This window comes from Coregonus lavaretus, assembly GCF_964263955.1.
Source record: "Coregonus lavaretus genome assembly, contig: HAP1_SCAFFOLD_1321, whole genome shotgun sequence".
NCBI classification, from domain to species: Eukaryota; Metazoa; Chordata; class Actinopteri; order Salmoniformes; family Salmonidae; genus Coregonus; species Coregonus lavaretus.
In genome coordinates this window covers 19,933-47,601 of record NW_028163238.1, presented here as the reverse complement: position 1 = coordinate 47,601, position 27,669 = coordinate 19,933, and the positions used below count along the sequence as shown (strand labels likewise).

The window sequence follows — 27,669 nt, the reverse complement described above, 5'->3', positions numbered from 1 at the left end:
ACTGGGAGAGAGACAGAGATAATGGAACACTATCAGAGATTCAGACAGTGGAGACGGGGAGAGAGACAGAGATAATGGAACACTATCAGATATTCAGACAGTGGAGACTGGGGGAGAGAGAGATATAATGGAACACTATCAGAGATTCAGACAGTGGAGACTGGGGGAGAGAGAGATATAATGGAACACTATCAGAGATTCAGACAGTGGAGACTGGGGGAGAGAGAGATATAATGGAACACTATCAGAGATTCAGACAGTGGAGACTGGGAGAGAGACAGAGATAATGGAACACTATCAGAGATTCAGACAGTGGAGACTGGGAGAGAGACAGAGATAATGGAACACTATCAGAGATTCAGACAGTGGAGACTGGGGGAGAGATATAATGGAACACTATCAGAGATTCAGAGAGTGGAGACAGGGGGAGGCAGAGATATAATGGAACACTATCAGAGATTCAGACAGTGGAGACTGGGTGAGAGATATAATGGAACACTATCAGAGATTCAGACAGTGGAGACTGGGGGAGAGATATAATGGAACACTATCAGAGATTCAGACAGTGGAGACTGGGGGAGAGATATAATGGAACACTATCAGAGATTCAGACAGTGGAGACTGGGGGAGAGATATAATGGAACACTATCAGAGATTCAGAGAGTGGAGACAGGGGGAGGCAGAGATATAATGGAACACTATCAGAGATTCAGACAGTGGAGACTGGGTGAGAGATATAATGGAACACTATCAGAGATTCAGACAGTGGAGACTGGGGGAGAGATATAATGGAACACTATCAGAGATTCAGACAGTGGAGACTGGGGGAGAGATATAATGGAACACTATCAGAGATTCAGACAGTGGAGACTGGGGGAGAGATATAATGGAACACTATCAGAGATTCAGACAGTGGAGACTGGGGGAGAGAGATATAATGGAACACTATCAGAGATTCAGACAGTGGAGACTGGGGGAGAGAGATATAATGGAACACTATCAGAGATTCAGACAGTGGAGACTGGGGGAGAGAGAGATATAATGGAACACTATCAGAGATTCAGACAGTGGAGACTGGGGGAGAGAGAGAGATAATGGAACACTATCAGAGATTCAGACAGTGGAGACTGGGGGAGAGAGAGATATAATGGAACACTATCAGAGATTCAGACAGTGGAGACTGGGGGAGGGAGAGATATAATGGAACACTATCAGAGATTCAGACAGTGGAGACTGGGGGAGAGAGATATAATGGAACACTATCAGAGATTCAGACAGTAGAGACTGGGGGAGGGAGAGATATAATGGAACACTATCAGAGATTCAGACAGTGGAGACTGGGGGAGGCAGAGATATAATGGAACACTATCAGAGATTCAGACAGTGGAGACTGGGGGAGGCAGAGAGATATAATGGAACACTATCAGAGATTCAGACAGTGGAGACTGGGGGAGAGACAGAGATAATGGAACACTATCAGAGATGCAGACAGTGGAGACTGGGGGAGAGAGATATAATGGAACACTATCAGATTCAGACAGTGGAGACTGGGGGAGAGAGATATAATGGAACACTATCAGAGATTCAGACAATGGAGACTGGGGGAGAGAGAGATATAATGGAACACTATCAGATTCAGACAGTGGAGACTGGGGGAGAGAGATATAATGGAACACTATCAGAGATTCAGACAGTGGAGACTGGGGGAGGGAGAGATATAATGGAACACTATCAGAGATTCAGACAGTGGAGACTGGGGGAGAGAGAGATATAATGGAACACTATCAGAGATTCAGACAGTGGAGACTGGGGGAGAGAGAGATATAATGGAACACTATCAGAGATTCAGACAGTGGAGACTGGGGAAGAGACAGAGATAATGGAACACTATCAGAGATGCAGACAGTGGAGACTGGGGGAGAGAGAGATATAATGGAACACTATCAGATTCAGACAGTGGAGACTGGGGGAGAGAGATATAATGGAACACTATCAGAGATTCAGACAGTGGAGACTGGGGAAGAGAGAGATATAATGGAACATTATCAGATTCAGACAGTGGAGACTGGGGGAGAGATATATAATGGAACACTATCAGAGATTCAGACAGTGGAGACTGGGAGAGAGACAGAGATAATGGAACACTATCAGAGATTCAGACAGTGGAGACTGGGGGGAGAGAGATATAATGGAACACTATCAGAGATTCAGACAGTGGAGACTGGGAGAGAGACAGAGATAATGGAACACTATCAGAGATTCAGACAGTGGAGACTGGGAGAGAGACAGAGATAATGGAACACTATCAGAGATTCAGACAGTGGAGACTGGGGGAGAGAGAGATATAATGGAACACTATCAGAGATTCAGACAGTGGAGACTGGGGGAGAGAGAGATATAATGGAACACTATCAGAGATTCAGACAGTGGAGACTGGGAGAGAGACAGAGATAATGGAACACTATCAGAGATTCAGACAGTGGAGACTGGGAGAGAGACAGAGATAATGAAACACTATCAGAGATTCAGACAGTGGAGACTGGGGGAGAGATATAATGGAACACTATCAGAGATTCAGAGAGTGGAGATAGGGGGAGGCAGAGATATAATGGAACACTATCAGAGATTCAGACAGTGGAGACTGGGTGAGAGATATAATGGAACACTATCAGAGATTCAGACAGTGGAGACTGGGGGAGAGATATAATGGAACACTATCAGAGATTCAGACAGTGGAGACTGGGGGAGAGATATAATGGAACACTATCAGAGATTCAGACAGTGGAGACTGGGGGAGAGATATAATGGAACACTATCAGAGATTCAGACAGTGGAGACTGGGGGAGAGAGATATAATGGAACACTCAGAGATTCAGACAGTGGAGACTGGGGGAGAGAGATATAATGGAACACTATCAGAGATTCAGACAGTGGAGACTGGGGGAGAGAGAGATATAATGGAACACTATCAGAGATTCAGACAGTGGAGACTGGGGGAGGGAGAGATATAATGGAACACTATCAGAGATTCAGACAGTGGAGACTGGGGGAGAGAGAGATATAATGGAACACTATCAGAGATTCAGACAGTGGAGACTGGGGGAGAGAGAGAGATAATGGAACACTATCAGAGATTCAGACAGTGGAGACTGGGGGAGAGAGAGATATAATGGAACACTATCAGAGATTCAGACAGTGGAGACTGGGGGAGGGAGATATATAATGGAACACTATCAGAGATTCAGACAGTGGAGACTGGGGGAGAGAGATATAATGGAACACTATCAGAGATTCAGACAGTAGAGACTGGGGGAGGGAGAGATTTAATGGAACACTATCAGAGATTCAGACAGTGGAGACTGGGGGAGGCAAAGATATAATGGAACACTATCAGAGATTCAGACAGTGGAGACTGGGGGAGAGAGAGATATAATGGAACACTATCAGAGATTCAGACAGTGGAGACTGGGGGAGAGACAGAGATAATGGAACACTATCAGAGATGCAGACAGTGGAGACTGGGGGAGAGAGATATAATGGAACACTATCAGATTCAGACAGTGGAGACTGGGGGAGAGAGATATAATGGAACACTATCAGAGATTCAGAAAGTGGAGACTGGGGGAGAGAGAGATATAATGGAACACTATCAGATTCAGACAGTGGAGACTGGGGGAGAGAGATATAATGGAACACTATCAGAGATTCAGACAGTGGAGACTGGGGGAGGGAGAGATATAATGGAACACTATCAGAGATTCAGACAGTGGAGACTGGGGGAGAGAGAGATATAATGGAACACTATCAGAGATTCAGACAGTGGAGACTGGGGGAGAGAGAGATATAATGGAACACTATCAGAGATTCAGACAGTGGAGACTGGGGAAGAGACAGAGATAATGGAACACTATCAGAGATGCAGACAGTGGAGACTGGGGGAGAGAGAGATATAATGGAACACTATCAGATTCAGACAGTGGAGACTGGGGGAGAGAGATATAATGGAACACTATCAGAGATTCAGACAGTGGAGACTGGGGGAGAGAGAGATATAATGGAACACTATCAGATTCAGACAGTGGAGACTGGGGGAGAGAGATATAATGGAACACTATCAGAGATTCAGACAGTGGAGACTGGGGGAGGGAGAGATATAATGGAACACTATCAGAGATTCAGACAGTGGAGACTGGGGAGAGAGAGATATAATGGAACACTATCAGAGATTCAGACAGTGGAGACTGGGGAGAGAGAGATATAATGGAACACTATCAGAGATTCAGACAGTGGAGACTGGGGAGAGAGAGATATAATGGAACACTATCAGAGATTCAGACAGTGGAGACTGGGGGAGAGAGATATAATGGAACACTATCAGAGATTCAGACAGTGGAGACTGGGGGGGGAGAGATATAATGGAACACTATCAGAGATTCAGACAGTGGAGACTGGGGGAGAGAGATATAATGGAACACTATCAGAGATTCAGACAGTGGAGACTGGGGGAGAGAGAGATATAATGGAACACTATCAGAGATTCAGACAGTGGAGACTGGGAGAGAGAGATATAATGGAACACTATCAGAGATTCAGACAGTGGAGACTGGGGGGGAGAGAGATATAATGGAACACTATCAGAGATTCAGACAGTGGAGACTGGGGGAGGGAGAGATATAATGGAACACTATCAGAGATTCAGACAGTGGAGACTGGGGGAGAGAGATATAATGGAACACTATCAGAGATTCAGACAGTGGAGACTGGGGGGGAGAGAGATATAATGGAACACTATCAGAGATTCAGACAGTGGAGACTGGGGGAGAGAGATATAATGGAACACTATCAGAGATTCAGACAGTGGAGACTGGGGGTAGAGATATAATGGAACACTATCAGAGATTCAGACAGTGGAGACTGGGGGAGAGAGATATAATGGAACACTATCAGAGATTCAGACAGTGGAGACGGGGGGAGAGAGAGATATAATGGAACACTATCAGAGATTCAGACAGTGGAGACTAGGGGAGACAGAGATAATGGAACACTATCAGAGATTCAGACAGTGGAGACTGGGGGGGGGAGAGATATAATGGAACACTATCAGAGATTCAGACAGTGGAGACTGGAGGGAGAGATATAATGGAACACTATCAGAGATTCAGACAGTGGAGACTGGGGAAGAGAGATATAATGGAACACTATCAGAGATTCAGACAGTGGAGACTGGGGGAGGAAGAGATATAATGGAACACTATCAGAGATTCAGATAGTGGAGACTGGGGGAGAGAGAGATATAATGGAACACTATCAGAGATTCAGACAGTGGAGACGGGGGGAGAGAGATATAATGGAACACTATCAGAGATTCAGACAGTGGAGACTGGGGGAGGCAGAGATATAATGGAACACTATCAGAGATTCAGACAGTGGAGACTGGGGGAGAGAGATATATAATGGAACACTATCAGAGATTCAGACAGTGGAGACTGGGGGAGAGAGAGATATAATGGAACACTATCAGAGATTCAGACAGTGGAGACTGGGGGAGAGAGAGATATAATGGAACACTATCAGAGATTCAGACAGTGGAGACTGGGGGGGAGAGATATATAATGGAACACTATCAGAGATTCAGACAGTGGAGACTGGGGGAGAGAGATATAATGGAACACTATCAGAGATTCAGACAGTGGAGACTGGGGGAGAGAGATATAATGGAACACTATCAGAGATTCAGACAGTGGAGACTGGGGGAGAGAGAGATATATAATGGAACACTATCAGAGATTCAGACAGTGGAGACTGGGGGGGAGAGATATAATGGAACACTATCAGAGATTCAGATAGTGGAGACTGGGGGAGGCAGAGATTTAATGGAACACTATCAGAGATTCAGACAGTGGAGACTGGGGGAGAGAGAGATATAATGGAACACTATCAGATTCAGACAGTGGAGACTGGGGGAGAGAGATATATAATGGAACACTATCAGAGATTCAGACAGTGGAGACTGGGGGAGAGAGATATATAATGGAACACTATCAGAGATTCAGATAGTGGAGACTGGGGGAGAGAGAGAGAAATAATGGAACACTATCAGAGATTCAGACAGTGGAGACTGGGAGAGAGAGATATAATGGAACACTATCAGAGATTCAGACAGTGGAGACTGGGGGAGAGAGAGATATAATGGAACACTATCAGAGATTCAGACAGTGGAGACTGGGGGAGAGAGATATAATGGAACACTATCAGAGATTCAGACAGTGGAGACTGGGGGAGAGAGATTTAATGGAACACTATCAGAGATTCAGATAGTGGAGACTGGGGGAGAGAGAGAGATATAATGGAACACTATCAGAGATTCAGACAGTGGAGACTGGGGGAGAGAGAGATATAATGGAACACTATCAGAGATTCAGACAGTGGAGACTGGGGGAGAGAGATATAATGGAACACTATCAGAGATTCAGACAGTGGAGACTGGGGGAGAGAGAGATATAATGGAACACTATCAGAGATTCAGACAGTGGAGACTGGGGGAGAGAGATATAATGGAACACTATCAGAGATTCAGACAGTGGAGACGGGGAGAGAGAGATATAATGGAACACTATCAGAGATTCAGACAGTGGAGACTGGGGGAGAGAGATATAATGGAACACTATCAGAGATTCAGACAGTGGAGACTGGGGGAGGGAGAGATATAATGGAACACTATCAGAGATTCAGACAGTGGAGACTGGGGGAGAGACAGAGATAATGGAACACTATCAGAGATTCAGACAGTGGAGACTGGGGGAGGGAGAGATATAATGGAACACTATCAGAGATTCAGACAGTGGAGACTGGGGGAGAGAGTGATATAATGGAACACTATCAGAGATTCAGACAGTGGAGACTGGGAGAGAGAGATAATGGAACACTATCAGAGATTCAGACAGTGGAGACTGTGGGAGAGATATATAATGGAACACTATCAGAGATTCAGACAGTGGAGACTGGGAGAGAGAGATAATGGAACACTATCAGAGATTCAGACAGTGGAGACTGGGAGGGAGAGAGATATAATGGAACACTATCAGAGATTCAGACAGTGGAGACTGGGGGAGGGAGAGATATAATGGAACACTATAAGAGATTCAGACAGTGGAGACTGGGAGAGAGAGATATAATGGAACACTATCAGAGATTCAGACAGTGGAGACTGGGGGAGAGAGATATAATGGAACAATATCAGAGATTCAGACAGTGGAGACTAGGGGAGGGAGAGATATAATGGAACACTATCAGAGATTCAGACAGTGGAGACTGGGGGAGGGAGAGATATAATGGAACACTATCAGAGATTCAGACAGTGGAGACTGGGGGAGATATATAATGGAACACTATCAGAGATTCAGACAGTGGAGACTGGGGGAGGGAGAGATATAATGGAACACTATCAGAGATTCAGACAGTGGAGACTGGGGGAGGGAGAGATATAATGGAACACTGTCAGAGATTCAGACAGTGGAGACTGGGGGAGGGAGAGATATAATGGAACACTATCAGAGATTCAGACAGTGGAGACTGGGGGAGGGAGAGATATAATGGAACACTATCAGAGATTCAGACAGTGGAGACTGGGAGAGGCAGAGATATAATGGAACACTATCAGAGATTCAGACAGTGGAGACTGGGGGAGAGAGAGATATAATGGAACACTATCAGAGATTCAGACAGTGGAGACTGGGGGAGGCAGAGATATAATGGAACACTATCAGAGATTCAGACAGTGGAGACTGGGGGAGGGAGAGATATAATGGAACACTATCAGAGATTCAGACAGTGGAGACTGGGGGAGAGAGAGATATAATGGAACACTATCAGAGATTCAGACAGTGGAGACTGGGAGAGAGATATAATGGAACACTATCAGAGATTCAGACAGTGGAGACTGGGGGAGAGAGATATAATGGAACACTATCAGAGATTCAGACAGTGGAGACTGGGGGAGAGAGATATAATGGAACACTATCAGAGATTCAGACAGTGGAGACTGGGAGAGAGACAGAGATAATGGAACACTATCAGAGATTCAGACAGTGGAGACCGGGAGAGGCAGAGATATAATGGAACACTATCAGAGATTCAGACAGTTGAGACTGGGGAGAGACAGAGATAATGGAACACTATCAGAGATTCAGACAGTGGAGACTGGGAGAGGCAGGGATATAATGGAACACTATCAGAGATTCAGACAGTGGAGACTGGGGGAGATTGATATAATGGAACACTATCAGAGATTCAGACAGTGGAGACTGGGGGAGGAAGAGATATAATGGAACACTATCAGAGATTCAGACAGTGGAGACTGGGGGAGAGAGATATAATGGAACACTATCAGAGATTCAGACAGTGGAGACTGGGGGAGAGAGATATAATGGAACACTATCAGAGATTCAGACAGTGGAGACTGGGGGAGAGATATATAATGGAACACTATCAGAGATTCAGATAGTGGAGACTGGGGGAGAGAGAGAGATATAATGGAACACTATCAGAGATTCAGACAGTGGAGACTGGGGGAGAGAGAGATATAATGGAACACTATCAGAGATTCAGACAGTGGAGACTGGGGGAGAGAGATATAATGGAACACTATCAGAGATTCAGACAGTGGAGACTGGGGGAGAGAGAGATATAATGGAACACTATCAGAGATTCAGACAGTGGAGACTGGGGGAGGCAGAGATATAATGGAACACTATCAGAGATTCAGACAGTGGAGACTGGGGGAGAGAGATATAATGGAACACTATCAGAGATTCAGACAGTGGAGACTGGGGGAGGGAGAGATATAATGGAACACTATCAGAGATTCAGACAGTGGAGACTGGGGGAGAGACAGAGATAATGGAACACTATCAGAGATTCAGACAGTGGAGACTGGGGGAGAGACAGAGATAATGGAACACTATCAGAGATTCAGACAGTGGAGACTGGGGGAGGGAGAGATATAATGGAACACTATCAGAGATTCAGACAGTGGAGACTGGGGGAGAGAGTGATATAATGGAACACTATCAGAGATTCAGACAGTGGAGACTGGGAGAGAGAGATAATGGAACACTATCAGAGATTCAGACAGTGGAGACTGTGGGAGAGATATATAATGGAACACTATCAGAGATTCAGACAGTGGAGACTGGGAGAGAGAGATAATGGAACACTATCAGAGATTCAGACAGTGGAGACTGGGAGGGAGAGAGATATAATGGAACACTATCAGAGATTCAGACAGTGGAGACTGGGGTAGGGAGAGATATAATGGAACACTATAAGAGATTCAGACAGTGGAGACTGGGAGAGAGAGATATAATGGAACACTATCAGAGATTCAGACAGTGGAGACTGGGGGAGAGAGATATAATGGAACACTATCAGAGATTCAGACAGTGGAGACTAGGGGAGGGAGAGATATAATGGAACACTATCAGAGATTCAGACAGTGGAGACTGGGGGAGGGAGAGATATAATGGAACACTATCAGAGATTCAGACAGTGGAGACTGGGGGAGATATATAATGGAACACTATCAGAGATTCAGACAGTGGAGACTGGGGGAGGGAGAGATATAATGGAACACTATCAGAGATTCAGACAGTGGAGACTGGGGGAGGGAGAGATATAATGGAACACTGTCAGAGATTCAGACAGTGGAGACTGGGGGAGGGAGAGATATAATGGAACACTATCAGAGATTCAGACAGTGGAGACTGGGGGAGGGAGAGATATAATGGAACACTATCAGAGATTCAGACAGTGGAGACTGGGAGAGGCAGAGATATAATGGAACACTATCAGAGATTCAGACAGTGGAGACTGGGGGAGAGAGATATATAATGGAACACTATCAGAGATTCAGACAGTGGAGACTGGGGGAGGCAGAGATATAATGGAACACTATCAGAGATTCAGACAGTGGAGACTGGGGGAGGGAGAGATATAATGGAACACTATCAGAGATTCAGACAGTTGAGACTGGGGGAGATAGAGATATAATGGAACACTATCAGAGATTCAGACAGTGGAGACTGGGGGAGAGAGAGATATAATGGAACACTATCAGAGATTCAGACAGTGGAGACTGGGGGAGAGAGATATAATGGAACACTATCAGAGATTCAGACAGTGGAGACTGGGGGAGAGAGATATAATGGAACACTATCAGAGATTCAGACAGTGGAGACTGGGAGAGAGACAGAGATAATGGAACACTATCAGAGATTCAGACAGTGGAGACCGGGAGAGGCAGAGATATAATGGAACACTATCAGAGATTCAGACAGTTGAGACTGGGGAGAGACAGAGATAATGGAACACTATCAGAGATTCAGACAGTGGAGACTGGGAGAGGCAGAGATATAATGGAACACTATCAGAGATTCAGACAGTGGAGACTGGGGGAGATAGATATAATGGAACACTATCAGAGATTCAGACAGTGGAGACTGGGGGAGGAAGAGAGATAATGGAACACTATCAGAGATTCAGACAGTGGAGACTGGGAGGGAGAGAGATATAATGGAACACTATCAGAGATTCAGACAGTGGAGACTGGGGGAGGGAGAGATATAATGGAACACTATAAGAGATTCAGACAGTGGAGACTGGGAGAGAGAGATATAATGGAACACTATCAGAGATTCAGACAGTGGAGACTGGGGGAGAGAGATATAATGGAACACTATCAGAGATTCAGACAGTGGAGACTAGGGGAGGGAGAGATATAATGGAACACTATCAGAGATTCAGACAGTGGAGACTGGGGGAGGGAGAGATATAATGGAACACTATCAGAGATTCAGACAGTGGAGACTGGGGGAGATATATAATGGAACACTATCAGAGATTCAGACAGTGGAGACTGGGGGAGGGAGAGATATAATGGAACACTATCAGAGATTCAGACAGTGGAGACTGGGGGAGGGAGAGATATAATGGAACACTGTCAGAGATTCAGACAGTGGAGACTGGGGGAGGGAGAGATATAATGGAACACTATCAGAGATTCAGACAGTGGAGACTGGGGGAGGGAGAGATATAATGGAACACTATCAGAGATTCAGACAGTGGAGACTGGGAGAGGCAGAGATATAATGGAACACTATCAGAGATTCAGACAGTGGAGACTGGGGGAGAGAGAGATATAATGGAACACTATCAGAGATTCAGACAGTGGAGACTGGGGGAGGCAGAGATATAATGGAACACTATCAGAGATTCAGACAGTGGAGACTGGGGGAGGGAGAGATATAATGGAACACTATCAGAGATTCAGACAGTGGAGACTGGGGGAGAGAGAGATATAATGGAACACTATCAGAGATTCAGACAGTGGAGACTGGGAGAGAGATATAATGGAACACTATCAGAGATTCAGACAGTGGAGACTGGGGGAGAGAGATATAATGGAACACTATCAGAGATTCAGACAGTGGAGACTGGGGGAGAGAGATATAATGGAACACTATCAGAGATTCAGACAGTGGAGACTGGGAGAGAGACAGAGATAATGGAACACTATCAGAGATTCAGACAGTGGAGACCGGGAGAGGCAGAGATATAATGGAACACTATCAGAGATTCAGACAGTTGAGACTGGGGAGAGACAGAGATAATGGAACACTATCAGAGATTCAGACAGTGGAGACTGGGAGAGGCAGGGATATAATGGAACACTATCAGAGATTCAGACAGTGGAGACTGGGGGAGATTGATATAATGGAACACTATCAGAGATTCAGACAGTGGAGACTGGGGGAGGAAGAGATATAATGGAACACTATCAGAGATTCAGACAGTGGAGACTGGGGGAGAGAGATATAATGGAACACTATCAGAGATTCAGACAGTGGAGACTGGGGGAGAGAGATATAAGTGAACACTATCAGAGATTCAGACAGTGGAAACTGGGGGAGAGATATATAATGGAACACTATCAGAGATTCAGATAGTGGAGACTGGGGGAGAGAGAGAGATATAATGGAACACTATCAGAGATTCAGACAGTGGAGACTGGGGGAGAGAGAGATATAATGGAACACTATCAGAGATTCAGACAGTGGAGACTGGGGGAGAGAGATATAATGGAACACTATCAGAGATTCAGACAGTGGAGACTGGGGGAGAGAGAGATATAATGGAACACTATCAGAGATTCAGACAGTGGAGACTGGGGGAGGCAGAGATATAATGGAACACTATCAGAGATTCAGACAGTGGAGACTGGGGGAGAGAGATATAATGGAACACTATCAGAGATTCAGACAGTGGAGACTGGGGGAGGGAGAGATATAATGGAACACTATCAGAGATTCAGACAGTGGAGACTGGGGGAGAGACAGAGATAATGGAACACTATCAGAGATTCAGACAGTGGAGACTGGGGGAGAGACAGAGATAATGGAACACTATCAGAGATTCAGACAGTGGAGACTGGGGGAGGGAGAGATATAATGGAACACTATCAGAGATTCAGACAGTGGAGACTGGGGGAGAGAGTGATATAATGGAACACTATCAGAGATTCAGACAGTGGAGACTGGGAGAGAGAGATAATGGAACACTATCAGAGATTCAGACAGTGGAGACTGTGGGAGAGATATATAATGGAACACTATCAGAGATTCAGACAGTGGAGACTGGGAGAGAGAGATAATGGAACACTATCAGAGATTCAGACAGTGGAGACTGGGAGGGAGAGAGATATAATGGAACACTATCAGAGATTCAGACAGTGGAGACTGGGGGAGGGAGAGATATAATGGAACACTATAAGAGATTCAGACAGTGGAGACTGGGAGAGAGAGATATAATGGAACACTATCAGAGATTCAGACAGTGGAGACTGGGGGAGAGAGATATAATGGAACACTATCAGAGATTCAGACAGTGGAGACTAGGGGAGGGAGAGATATAATGGAACACTATCAGAGATTCAGACAGTGGAGACTGGGGGAGGGAGAGATATAATGGAACACTATCAGAGATTCAGACAGTGGAGACTGGGGGAGATATATAATGGAACACTATCAGAGATTCAGACAGTGGAGACTGGGGGAGGGAGAGATATAATGGAACACTATCAGAGATTCAGACAGTGGAGACTGGGGGAGGGAGAGATATAATGGAACACTGTCAGAGATTCAGACAGTGGAGACTGGGGGAGGGAGAGATATAATGGAACACTATCAGAGATTCAGACAGTGGAGACTGGGGGAGGGAGAGATATAATGGAACACTATCAGAGATTCAGACAGTGGAGACTGGGAGAGGCAGAGATATAATGGAACACTATCAGAGATTCAGACAGTGGAGACTGGGGGAGAGAGATATATAATGGAACACTATCAGAGATTCAGACAGTGGAGACTGGGGGAGGCAGAGATATAATGGAACACTATCAGAGATTCAGACAGTGGAGACTGGGGGAGGGAGAGATATAATGGAACACTATCAGAGATTCAGACAGTTGAGACTGGGGGAGATAGAGATATAATGGAACACTATCAGAGATTCAGACAGTGGAGACTGGGGGAGAGAGAGATATAATGGAACACTATCAGAGATTCAGACAGTGGAGACTGGGGGAGAGAGATATAATGGAACACTATCAGAGATTCAGACAGTGGAGACTGGGGGAGAGAGATATAATGGAACACTATCAGAGATTCAGACAGTGGAGACTGGGAGAGAGACAGAGATAATGGAACACTATCAGAGATTCAGACAGTGGAGACCGGGAGAGGCAGAGATATAATGGAACACTATCAGAGATTCAGACAGTTGAGACTGGGGAGAGACAGAGATAATGGAACACTATCAGAGATTCAGACAGTGGAGACTGGGAGAGGCAGAGATATAATGGAACACTATCAGAGATTCAGACAGTGGAGACTGGGGGAGATAGATATAATGGAACACTATCAGAGATTCAGACAGTGGAGACTGGGGGAGGAAGAGATATAATGGAACACTATCAGAGATTCAGACAGTGGAGACTGGGGGAGAGAGATATAATGGAACACTATCAGAGATTCAGACAGTGGAGACTGGGGGAGAGATATAATGGAACACTATCAGAGATTCAGACAGTGGAGACTGGGGGAGAGAGAGATATAATGGAACACTATCAGAGATTCAGACAGTGGAGACTGGGAGAGAGAGAGATATAATGGAACACTATCAGAGATTCAGACAGTGGAGACTGGGGGAGAGAGATATAATGGAACACTATCAGAGATTCAGACAGTGGAGACTGGGGGAGAGAGATATAATGGAACACTATCAGAGATTCAGACAGTGGAGACTGGGGGAGGCAGAGATAATGGAACACTATCAGAGATTCAGACAGTGGAGACTGGGAGAGAGACAGAGATAATGGAACACTATCAGAGATTCAGACAGTGGAGACTGGGAGAGAGACAGAGATAATGGTACACTATCAGAGATTCAGACAGTGGAGACTGGGGGAGAGATTCAGACAGTGGAGACGTGGGGAGAGATTCAGACAGTGGAGACTGGGGGAGAGAGATATAATGGAACACTATCAGAGATTCAGACAGTGGAGACTGGGGGAGAGAGAGATATAATGGAACAGTATCAGAGATTCAGACAGTGGAGACTGGGGGAGAGAGAGATATAATGGAACACTATCAGAGATTCAGACAGTGGAGACTGGGGGAGAGAGATATAATGGAACACTATCAGAGATTCAGACAGTGGAGACTGGGGGAGAGAGAGATATAATGGAACACTATCAGAGATTCAGACAGTGGAGACTGGGGGAGAGAGAGATATAATGGAACACTATCAGAGATTCAGACAGTGGAGACTGGGGGAGAGAGAGATATAATGGAACACTATCAGAGATTCAGACAGTGGAGACTGGGGGAGGGAGAGATATAATGGAACACTATCAGAGATTCAGACAGTGGAGACTGGGGGAGGGAGAGATATAATGGAACACTATCAGAGATTCAGACAGTGGAGACTGGGGGGGAGAGAGATATAATGGAACTCTATCAGAGATTCAGACAGTGGAGACTGGGGGAGAGAGATATAATGGAACACTATCAGAGATTCAGACAGTGGAGACTGGGGGAGAGATATAATGGAACACTATCAGAGATTCAGACAGTGGAGACTGGGGGGGAGATATAATGGAACACTATCAGAGATTCAGACAGTGGACAGTTGGGGCAGGTGTTATAATGTGTTATAATGTGTTATAATGTGCTATAATGTGCTATAATGTGTTATAATGTGTTATAATGTGTTATAATGTGCTATAATGTGCTATAATGTGTTATAATGTGTTATAATGTGTTATAATGTGTTATAATGTTCTATAATGTGTTATAATGTGTTATAGTGTGTTATAATGTGCTATAATGTGCTATAATGTGTTATAATGTGTTATAATGTGCTACAACATCTAAAGTCATATACATCTCTAGATAAGAGTGTTATCTGGTCACCATGGAGAACGTGATGTGTTATGATGTGTTATAATGTGTTACCATGGAGAACTTGATGTGTTGTAATGTGTTATAATGTGTTACCATGCAGAACTTGATGTGTTGTAATGTGTTATAATGTGTTATAATGTTTTATAATGTGTTATAATGTGTTACCATGGAGAACATGATGAGATATAATGTGTTATCATGTTTTATAATGTGTTATAATGTGTTACCATGGAGAACTTTCTGTGTTGTAATGTGTTGTAATGTGTTATTATGTGTTATAATGTGTTACCATGGAGAACTTGATGTGTTGTAATGTGTTATTATGTGTTATAATGTGTTACCATGGAGAACTTGATGTGTTGTAATGTGTTATAATGTGTTATGATGTGTTACCATGGAGAACTTGTTGTGTTGTAATGTGTTATTATGTGTTATAATGTGTTACCATGGAGAACTTGATGTGTTGTAATGTGTTATAATGTGTTATAATGTGTTACCATGGAGAACTTGATGTGTTATAATGTGTTATAATGTTTTATAATGTGTTATAATGTGTTACCATGGAGAACTTGATGTGTTGTAATGTGTTATAATGTTTTATAATGTGTTATAATGTGTTACCATGGAGAACTTGATGTTTTGTGATGTGTTATAATGTTTTATAATGTGTTACCTTGGAGAACTTGATGTGTTGTAATGTGTTATAATGTGTTATAATGTGTTATGATGTGTTACCATGGAGAACTTGATGTGTTGTAATGTGTTATAATGTGTTATAATGTGTTATGATGTGTTACCATGGAGAACTTGATGTGTTATAATGTGTTATAATGTTTTATAATTTGTTATAATGTGTTATAATGTGTTATAATGTGTTATAATGTGTTACCATGGAGAACTTGATGTTTTGTAATGTGTTGTAATGTGTTATAATGTGTTATAATGTGTTACCATGGAGAACTTGATGTGTTATAATGTGTTATAATGTGTTATAATGTGTTACCATGGAGAACTTGATGTGTTATAATGTGTTATAATGTGTTACCTTGGAGAACTTGATGTGTTATAATGTGTTATAATGTGTTATAATGTGTTACCATGGAGAACTTGATGTGTTGTAATGTGTTATAATGTGTTATAATGTGTTACCATGGAGAACTTGATGTGTTATAATGTGTTATAATGTGTTATAATGTGTTACCATGGAGAACTTGATGTGTTGTAATGTTTTATAATGTGTTATAATGTGTTACATTGGAGAACTTGATGTGTTGTAATGTTTTATAATGTGTTATAATGTGTTACCATGGAGAACTTGATGTGTTATAATGTGTTATAATGTGTTATAATGTGTTACCATGGAGAACTTGATGTGTTGTAATGTGTTATAATGTGTTACCATGGAGAACTTGATGTGTTGTAATGTGTTATAATGTGTTATAATGTGTTACCATGGAGAACTTGATGTGTTGTAATGTGTTATAATGTGTTATAATGTGTTACCATGGAGAACTTGATGTGTTGTAATGTGTTATAATGTGTTATAATGTGTTACCATGGAGAAGTTGATGTGTTGTAATGTGTTATAATGTGTTACCATGGAGAACTTGATGTGTTGTAATGTGTTATAATGTGTTATAATGTGTTACCATGGAGAACTTGATGTGTTATAATGTTTTATAATGTGTTATAATGTGTTACCATGGAGAACTTGATGTGTTGTAATGTGTTATAATGTGTTATAATGTGTTACCATGGAGAACTTGATGTGTTGTAATGTGTTATAATGTGTTATAATGTGTTACCATGGAGAACTTGATGTGTTATAATGTGTTATAATGTGTTATAATGTGTTACCATGGAGAAGTTGATGTGTTGTAATGTGTTATAATCTGTTATAATGTGTTATAATGTGTTACCATGGAGAACTTGATGTGTTGTAATGTTTATAATGTGTTATAATGTGTTACCTTGGAGAACCTGACCATTTCAAAGGGATCTCTGGTGTCTTTGGGCTTCTTGGACTTCACAGAGGCACTATGGGAAGGAACCACGGGTAAATACACACTACTGAGGGACACAGTGGTACACTATGGGGAGGAACCACGGGTAAATACACACTACTGGGGGACACAGTGGTACACTATGGGGAGGAACCACGGGTAAATACACACTACTGGGGGACACAGTGGAACACTATGGGGAGGAACCACGGGTAAATACACACTACTGGGGGACACAGTGGTACACTATGGGGAGGAACCACGGGTAAATACACACTACTGGGGGACACAGTGGTACACTATGGGGAGGAACCACGGGTAAATACACACTACTGGGGGACACAGTGGTACACTATGGGGAGGAACCACGGGTAAATACACACTACTGGGGGACACAGTGGTACACTATGGGGAGGAACCACGGGTAAATACACACTACTGGGGACACAGTGGAACACTATGGGGAGGAACCACGGGTAAATACACACTACTGGGGGACACAGTGGTACACTATGGGGAGGAACCACGGGTAAATACACACTACTGGGGGACACAGTGGTACACTATGGGGAGGAACCACGGGTAAATACACACTACTGGGGGACACAGTGGTACACTATGGGGAGGAACCACGGGTAAATACACACTACTGGGGGACACAGTGGTACACTATGGGGAGGAACCACGGGTAAATACACACTACTGAGGGACACAGTGGAACACTATGGGGAGGAACCACGGGTAAATACACACTACTGGGGGACACAGTGGTACACTATGGGGAGGAACCACGGGTAAATACACACTACTGGGGGACACAGTGGTACACTATGGGGAGGAACCACGGGTAAACACACACTACTGGGGGACACAGTGGTACACTATGGGGAGGAACCACGGGTAAATACACACTACTGGGGGACACAGTGGTACACTATGGGGAGGAACCACGGGTAAATACACACTACTGGGGGGGACAGTGGTACACTATGGGGAGGAACCACGGGTAAATACACACTACTGGGGGGGACAGTGGTACACTATGGGGAGGAACCACGGGTAAATACACACTACTGGGGGACACAGTGGTACACTATGGGGAGGAACCACGGGTAAATACACACTACTGGGGGACACAGTGGTACACTATGGGGAGGAACCACGGGTAAATACACACTACTGGGGGACACAGTGGTACACTATGGGGAGGAACCACGGGTAAATACACACTACTGGGGACACAGTGGAACACTATGGGGAGGAACCACGGGTAAATACACACTACTGGGGGACACAGTGGTACACTATGGGGAGGAACCACGGGTAAATACACACTACTGGGGGACACAGTGGTACACTATGGGGAGGAACCACGGGTAAATACACACTACTGGGGGACACAGTGGTACACTATGGGGAGGAACCACGGGTAAATACACACTACTGGGGGACACAGTGGTACACTATGGGGAGGAACCACGGGTAAATACACACTACTGAGGGACACAGTGGAACACTATGGGGAGGAACCACGGGTAAATACACACTACTGGGGGACACAGTGGTACACTATGGGGAGGAACCACGGGTAAATACACACTACTGGGGGACACAGTGGTACACTATGGGGAGGAACCACGGGTAAACACACACTACTGGGGGACACAGTGGTACACTATGGGGAGGAACCACGGGTAAATACACACTACTGGGGGACACAGTGGTACACTATGGGGAGGAACCACGGGTAAATACACACTACTGGGGGGGACAGTGGTACACTATGGGGAGGAACCACGGGTAAATACACACTACTGGGGGGGACAGTGGTACACTATGGGGAGGAACCACGGGTAAATACACACTACTGGGGGACACAGTGGTACACTATGGGGAGGAACCACGGGTAAATACACACTACTGGGGGGGACAGTGGTACACTATGGGGAGGAACCACGGGTAAATACACACTACTGGGGGACACAGTGGTACACTATGGGGAGGAACCACGGGTAAATACACACTACTGGGGGACACAGTGGTACACTATGGGGAGGAACCACGGGTAAATACACACTACTGGGGGACACAGTGGAACACTATGGGGAGGAACCACGGGTAAATACACACTACTGGGGGACACAGTGGTACACTATGGGGAGGAACCACGGGTAAATACACACTACTGGGGGACACAGTGGTACACTATGGGGAGGAACCACGGGTAAATACACACTACTGGGGGACACAGTGGTACACTATGGGGAGGAACCACAGGTAAATACACACTACTGGGGGACACAGTGGTACACTATGGGGAGGAACCACGGGTAAATACACACTACTGGGGGAGGAACCACGGGTAAATACACACTACTGAGGGACACAGTGGAACACTATGGGGAGGAACCACGGGTAAATACACACTACTGGGGGACACAGTGGTACACTATGGGGAGGAACCACGGGTAAATACACACTACTGGGGGGACACAGTGGTACACTATGGGGAGGAACCACGGGTAAATACACACTACTGGGGGACACAGTGGTACACTATGGGGAGGAACCACGGGTAAATACACACTACTGGGGGACACAGTGGTACACTATGGGGAGGAACCACGGGTAAATACACACTACTGGGGGGGACAGTGGTACACTATGGGGAGGAACCACGGGTAAATACACACTACTGGGGGACACAGTGGTACACTATGGGGAGGAACCACGGGTAAATACACACTACTGGGGGACACAGTGGAACACTATGGGGAGGAACCACGGGTAAATACACACTACTGAGGGACACAGTGGTACACTATGGGGAGGAACCACGGGTAAATACACACTACTGGGGGACACAGTGGTACACTATGGGGAGGAACCACGGGTAAATACACACTACTGGGGGACACAGTGGTACACTATGGGGAGGAACCACGGGTAAATACACACTACTGGGGGACACAGTGGTACACTATGGGGAGGAACCACGGGTAAATACACACTACTGGGGGACACAGTGGTACACTATGGGGAGGAACCACGGGTAAATACACACTACTGGGGGACACAGTGGTACACTATGGGGAGGAACCACGGGTAAATACACACTACTGGGGGACACAGTGGAACACTATGGGGAGGAACCACGGGTAAATACACACTACTGGGGGACACAGTGGTACACTATGGGGAGGAACCACGGGTAAATACACACTACTGGGGGACACAGTGGTACACTATGGGGAGGAACCACGGGTAAATACACACTACTGGGGGACACAGTGGAACACTATGGGGAGGAACCACGGGTAAATACACACTACTGGGGGACACAGTGGTACACTATGGGGAGGAACCACGGGTAAACACACACTACTGGGGGACACAGTGGTACACTATGGGGAGGAACCACGGGTAAATACACACTACTGGGGGACACAGTGGTACACTATGGGGAGGAACCACGGGTAAATACACACTACTGGGGGACACAGTGGTACACTATGGGGAGGAACCACGGGTAAATACACACTACTGGGGGACACAGTGGTACACTATGGGGAGGAACCACGGGTAAATACACACTACTGGGGGACACAGTGGAACACTATGGGGAGGAACCACGGGTAAATACACACTACTGGGGGACACAGTGGTACACTATGGGGAGGAACCACGGGTAAATACACACTACTGGGGGACACAGTGGTACACTATGGGGAGGAACCACGGGTAAATACACACTACTGGGGGACACAGTGGTACACTATGGGGAGGAACCACGGGTAAATACACACTACTGGGGGACACAGTGGAACACTATGGGGAGGAACCACGGGTAAATACACACTACTGGGGGACACAGTGGTACACTATGGGGAGGAACCACGGGTAAATACACACTACTGGGGGACACAGTGGAACACTATGGGGAGGAACCACGGGTAAATACACACTACTGGGGGAGGAACCACGGGTAAATACACACTACTGGGGGGGACAGTGGTACACTATGGGGAGGAACCACGGGTAAATACACACTACTGGGGGAGGAACCACGGGTAAATACACACTACTGGGGGAGGAACCACGGGTAAATACACACTACTGGGGGAGGAACCACGGGTAAATACACACTACTGGGGGGGACAGTGGAACACTATGGGGAGGAACCACGGGTAAATACACACTACTGGGGGGGACAGTGGTACACTATGGGGAGGAACCACGGGTAAATACACACTACTGGGGGAGGAACCACGGGTAAATACACACTACTGGGGGGGACAGTGGAACACTATGGGGAGGAACCACGGGTAAATACACACTACTGGGGGGGACAGTGGTACACTATGGGGAGGAACCACGGGTAAATACACACTACTGGGGGAGGAACCACGGGTAAATACACACTACTGGGGGAGGAACCACGGGTAAATACACACTACTGGGGGGGACAGTGGTACACTATGGGGAGGAACCACGGGTAAATACACACTACTGGGGGAGGAACCACGGGTAAATACACACTACTGGGGGAGGAACCACGGGTAAACACACACTACTGGGGGGGACAGTGGTACACTATGGGGAGGAACCACGGGTAAATACACACTACTGGGGGAGGAACCACGGGTAAATACACACTACTGGGGGAGGAACCACGGGTAAATACACACTACTGGGGGAGGAACCACGGGTAAATACACACTACTGGGGGGGACAGTGGTACACTATGGGGAGGAACCACGGGTAAATACACACTACTGGGGGGGACAGTGGTACACTATGGGGAGGAACCACGGGTAAATACACACTACTGGGGGAGGAACCACGGGTAAATACACACTACTGGGGGAGGAACCACGGGTAAATACACACTACTGGGGGAGGAACCACGGGTAAATACACACTACTGGGGGAGGAACCACGGGTAAATACACACTACTGGGGGGGACAGTGGAACACTATGGGGAGGAACCACGGGTAAATACACACTACTGGGGGAGGAACCACGGGTAAATACACACTACTGGGGGAGGAACCACGGGTAAATACACACTACTGGGGGACAGTGGAACACTATGGGGAGGAACCACGGGTAAATACACACTACTGGGGGAGGAACCACGGGTAAATACACACTACTTGGGGGGACAGTGGAACACTATGGGGAGGAACCACGGGTAAATACACACTACTGGGGGACAGTGGAACACTATGGGGAGGAACCACGGGTAAATACACACTACTGGGGGGGACAGTGGTACACTATGGGGAGGAACCACGGGTAAATACACACTACTGGGGGGGACAGTGGAACACTATGGGGAGGAACCACGGGTAAATACACACTACTGGGGGGGACAGTGGTACACTATGGGGAGGAACCACGGGTAAATACACACTACTGGGGGGGACAGTGGAACACTATGGGGAGGAACCACGGGTAAATACACACTACTGGGGGGGACAGTGGAACACTATGGGGAGGAACCACGGGTAAATACACACTACTGGGGGGGACAGTGGTACACTATGGGGAGGAACCACGGGTAAATACACACTACTGGGGGGGACAGTGGAACACTATGGGGAGGAACCACGGGTAAATACACACTACTGGGGGAGGAACCACGGGTAAATACACACTACTGGGGGAGGAACCACGGGTAAATACACACTACTGGGGGACAGTGGAACACTATGGGGAGGAACCACGGGTAAATACACACTACTGGGGGAGGAACCACGGGTAAATACACACTACTGGGGGGGACAGTGGAACACTATGGGGAGGAACCACGGGTAAATACACACTACTGGGGGACAGTGGAACACTATGGGGAGGAACCACGGGTAAATACACACTACTGGGGGGGACAGTGGTACACTATGGGGAGGAACCACAGGTAAATACACACTACTGGGGGGGACAGTGGAACACTATGGGGAGGAACCACGGGTAAATACACACTACTGGGGGGGACAGTGGTACACTATGGGGAGGAACCACGGGTAAATACACACTACTGGGGGGGACAGTGGAACACTATGGGGAGGAACCACGGGTAAATACACACTACTGGGGGGGACAGTGGAACACTATGGGGAGGAACCACGGGTAAATACACACTACTGGGGGGGACAGTGGTACACTATGGGGAGGAACCACGGGTAAATACACACTACTGGGGGAGGAACCACGGGTAAATACACACTACTGGGGGACACAGTGGAAGGTGTGAGAGTGGTGTGAGTTGTGTGAGTGGTGTGAGTGGTGTGAGTGGTGTGAGTGGTGTGAGTGGTGTGAGTGGTGTGAGTGGTGTGAGTGGTGTGAGTGTTTACCCCTTGGCAGCTGGTTGTCTGTAGTATTTCTTGGCGAACTCCACCATGTCGTACTGCGTGTCCTGGAGAACGCTCTCGTCCATCTCTAGAAACTCATCAAACCCCTCCTAAACCACAACAACAGCTTAGAGAGAGAGAGGTCGTACTGCGTGTCTACTATAGTATATAATGTAGTGGTAATGTAGTGTGTACCTCCAGGGTGGGGTCTATCTCGTGAGCGGCCGCGCTGGACGCCACGGCCACAGCCATAGCCGATGTCACGGCAACACGCCCTGCTCCTCCTTTAAGCGCCGCCCTGCGGTCGGCCGGGAGGGACAGGAAATCAGGAGCAGCGACGGGACGGACACAATCTGACGGGAACGCCCCTGCACGACCACACACCGCTCCAAACTTCCAACCTGGTAGAACAACAGACAGGGGAAGACACACACACAGAGGAGAGAGAGAGATGAGGTGAAGGACGAGGAGAGAGAGAGACGAGGTGAAGGAAGAGGAGAGAGAGAGATGAGGTGAAGGAAGAGAAGAGAGAGAGATGAGGTGAAGGAAGAGGAGAGAGAGAGATGAGGTGAAGGAAGAGGAGAGAGAGATGAGGTGAAGGAAGAGGAGAGAGAGAGAGATGAGGTGAAGGAAGAGGAGAGAGAGATGAGGTGAAGGAAGAGGAGAGAGAGAGATGAGGTGAAGGAAGAGAAGAGAGAGAGATGAGGTGAAGGAAGAGGACAGAGACAGATGAGGTGAAGGAAGAGGAGAGAGAGATGAGGTGAAGGAAGAGGAGAGAGAGATGAGGTGAAGGAAGAGAAGAGAGAGATGAGGTGAAGGAAGAGAAGAGAGAGATGAGGTGAAGGAAGAGGACAGAGAGAGAGATGAGGTGAAGGAAGAGAAGAGAGAGAGATGAGGTGAAGGAAGAGAAGAGAGAGATGAGGTGAAGGAAGAGGACAGAGAGAGAGATGAGGTGAAGGAAGAGGAGAGAGAGATGAGGTGAAGGAAGAGAAGAGAGAGATGAGGTGAAGGAAGAGGACAGAGAGAGAGATGAGGTGAAGGAAGAGAAGAGAGAGATGAGGTGAAGGAAGAGGAGAGAGAGAGATGAGGTGAAGGAAGAGGAGAGAGAGATGAGGTGAAGGAAGAGGAGAGAGAGAGAGATGAGGTGAAGGAAGAGAAGAGAGAGATGAGGTGAAGGAAGAGGAGAGAGAGAGATGAGGTGAAGGAAGAGGAGAGAGAGATGAGGTGAAGGAAGAGGAGAGAGAGATGAGGTGAAGGAAGAGGAGAGAGAGATGAGGTGAAGGAAGAGGAGAGAGAGAGAGATGAGGTGAAGGAAGAGGAGAGAGAGATGAGGTGAAGGAAGAGGAGAGAGAGAGATGAGGTGAAGGAAGAGAAGAGAGAGAGATGAGGTGAAGGAAGAGGACAGAGACAGATGAGGTGAAGGAAGAGGAGAGAGAGATGAGGTGAAGGAAGAGGAGAGAGAGATGAGGTGAAGGAAGAGAAGAGAGAGATGAGGTGAAGGAAGAGAAGAGAGAGATGAGGTGAAGGAAGAGGAGAGAGAGAGATGAGGTGAAGTAAGAGGAGAGAGAGAGATGAGGTGAAGTAAGAGGACAGAGAGAGATAAGGTGAAGGAAGAGGAGAGAGAGAGATGAGGTGAAGGAAGAGAAGAGAGAGATTAGGTGAAGGAAGAGGAGAGAGAGATGAGGTGAAGGAAGAGGAGAGAGAGATGAGGTGAAGGAAGAGGAGAGAGCGAGATGAGGTGAAGGAAGAGGAGAGAGAGATGAGGTGAAGGAAGAGGAGAGAGAGAGATGAGGTGAAGGAAGAGGAGAGAGAGAGATGAGGTGAAGGAAGAGGAGAGAGAGATGAGGTGAAGGAAGAGGAGAGAGAGATGAGGTGAAGGAAGAGGAGAGAGAGAGATGAGGTGAAGGAAGAGGAGAGAGAGATGGGGTGAAGGAAGAGGAGAGAGAGAGATGAGGTGAAGGAAGAGGAGAGATGAGGTGAAGGAAGAGGGGAGAGAGAGATGAGGTGAAGGAAGAGGAGAGATGAGGTGAAGGAAGAGGAGAGAGAGAGATGAGGTGAAGGAAGAGGAGAGATGAGGTGAAGGAAGAGGAGAGAGAGATGAGGTGAAGGAAGAGGAGGGAGAGAGATGAGGTGAAGGAAGAGGAGAGAGAGAGATGAGGTGAAGGAAGAGGAGAGAGAGAGATGAGGTGAAGGAAGAGAAGAGAGAGATGAGGTGAAGGAAGAGAAGAGAGAGATTAGGTGAAGGAAGAGGAGAGAGAGATGAGGTGAAGGAAGAGAAGGGAAAGAGATGAGGTGAAGGAAGAGGACAGAGAGAGATGAGGTGAAGGAAGAGGAGAGAGAGAGAGATGAGGTGAAGGAAGAGGAGAGAGAGATGAGGTGAAGGAAGAGGAGAGAGAGAGATGAGGTGAAGGAAGAGGAGAGAGAGAGATGAGGTGAAGGAAGAGGAGAGAGAGAGATGAGGTGAAGGAAGAGGAGAGAGAGATGAGGTGAAGGAAGAGGAGAGAGAGATGAGGTGAAGGAAGAGGAGAGAGATGAGGTGAAGGAAGAGGAGAGAGAGATGAGGTGAAGGAAGAGGAGAGAGAGATGAGGTGAAGGAAGAGAAGAGAGAGATGAGGTGAAGGAAGAGGAGAGAGAGATGAGGTGAAGGAAGAGGAGAGAGAGATGCGGTGAAGGAAGAGGAGAGAGAGAGATGAGGTGAAGGAAGAGGAGAGAGAGAGATGAGGTGAAGGAAGAGGAGAGAGAGATGAGGTGAAGGAAGAGGAGAGAGAGAGATGAGGTGAAGGAAGAGGAGAGAGAGAGATGAGGTGAAGGAAGAGGAGAGAGAGATGAGGTGAAGGAAGAGGAGAGAGAGATGGGGTGAAGGAAGAGGAGAGAGAGAGATGGGGTGAAGGAAGAGGAGAGAGAGAGATGAGGTGAAGGAAGAGGAGAGAGAGATGAGGTGAAGGAAGAGGAGAGAGAGATGAGGTGAAGGAAGAGGACAGAGAGAGAGATGAGGTGAAGGAAGAGGAGAGAGAGATGAGGTGAACGAAGAGGACAGAGAGAGAGATGAGGTGAAGGAAGAGGAGAGAGAGATGAGGTGAAGGAAGAGAAGAGAGAGATGAGGTGAAGGAAGAGGACAGAGAGAGAGATGAGGTGAAGGAAGAGGAGATAGAGATGAGGTGAAGGAAGAGGAGAGAGAGATGGGGTGAAGGAAGAGGAGAGAGAGAGATGAGGTGAAGGAAGAGGAGAGAGAGATGAGGTGAAGGAAGAGGAGAGAGAGAGATGAGGTGAAGGAAGAGGAGAGAGAGAGATGAGGTGAAGGAAGAGGAGAGAGAGATGAGGTGAAGGAAGAGGAGAGAGAGAGAGATGAGGTGAAGGAAGAGGAGAGAGAGATGAGGTGAAGGAAGAGGAGAGAGAGAGATGAGGTGAAGGAGGAGAGGGGACGTCTCACCAAAGTCTGACGTGTCTCTATTAATCTCCTCCAGAAACACCACCTTCTTCCTCACAACAGCGCCATAGCTGTACCCTGTACCACACACGCACGCACAAACGCACACACACACACACACACTTATAGTTAGAGGATGTACAGTTGAAGTTGGAAGTTTACATACACTTAGGTTGGAGTCATTAAAACTAGTTTTTCAACCACTCCACAAATCTCTTGTTAACAAACTATAGTTTTGGCAAGTCTACTTTGTGCATGACACAAGTCATTTTTCCAACAATTGATTACAGACAGATTATTTCACTTGTAATTCACTGTATCACAATTCCAGTGGGGCAGAAGTTACACTAAGTTGACTGTGCCTTTA

At 46.5% G+C, this 27,669-nt stretch overlaps 1 protein-coding gene across 1 annotated transcript in view; it reads right to left on the bottom strand.

The window, feature by feature from the left end:
• The window catches only part of LOC311118363 (unconventional myosin-XV-like), a gene marked incomplete at both ends in the record, with an annotated part of 81,880 nt that overhangs the window by 34,353 nt on the left and 19,858 nt on the right, over positions 1-27,669 (bottom strand). The window contains 4 exons of the mRNA XM_084193170.1: positions 17,489-17,555; positions 23,879-23,985; positions 24,071-24,276; positions 27,306-27,380. Of these exons, the coding sequence (XP_084049296.1) occupies positions 17,489-17,555; positions 23,879-23,985; positions 24,071-24,276; positions 27,306-27,380 (455 nt within the window). The remainder of the gene's footprint in view (positions 1-17,488; positions 17,556-23,878; positions 23,986-24,070; positions 24,277-27,305; positions 27,381-27,669) is intronic.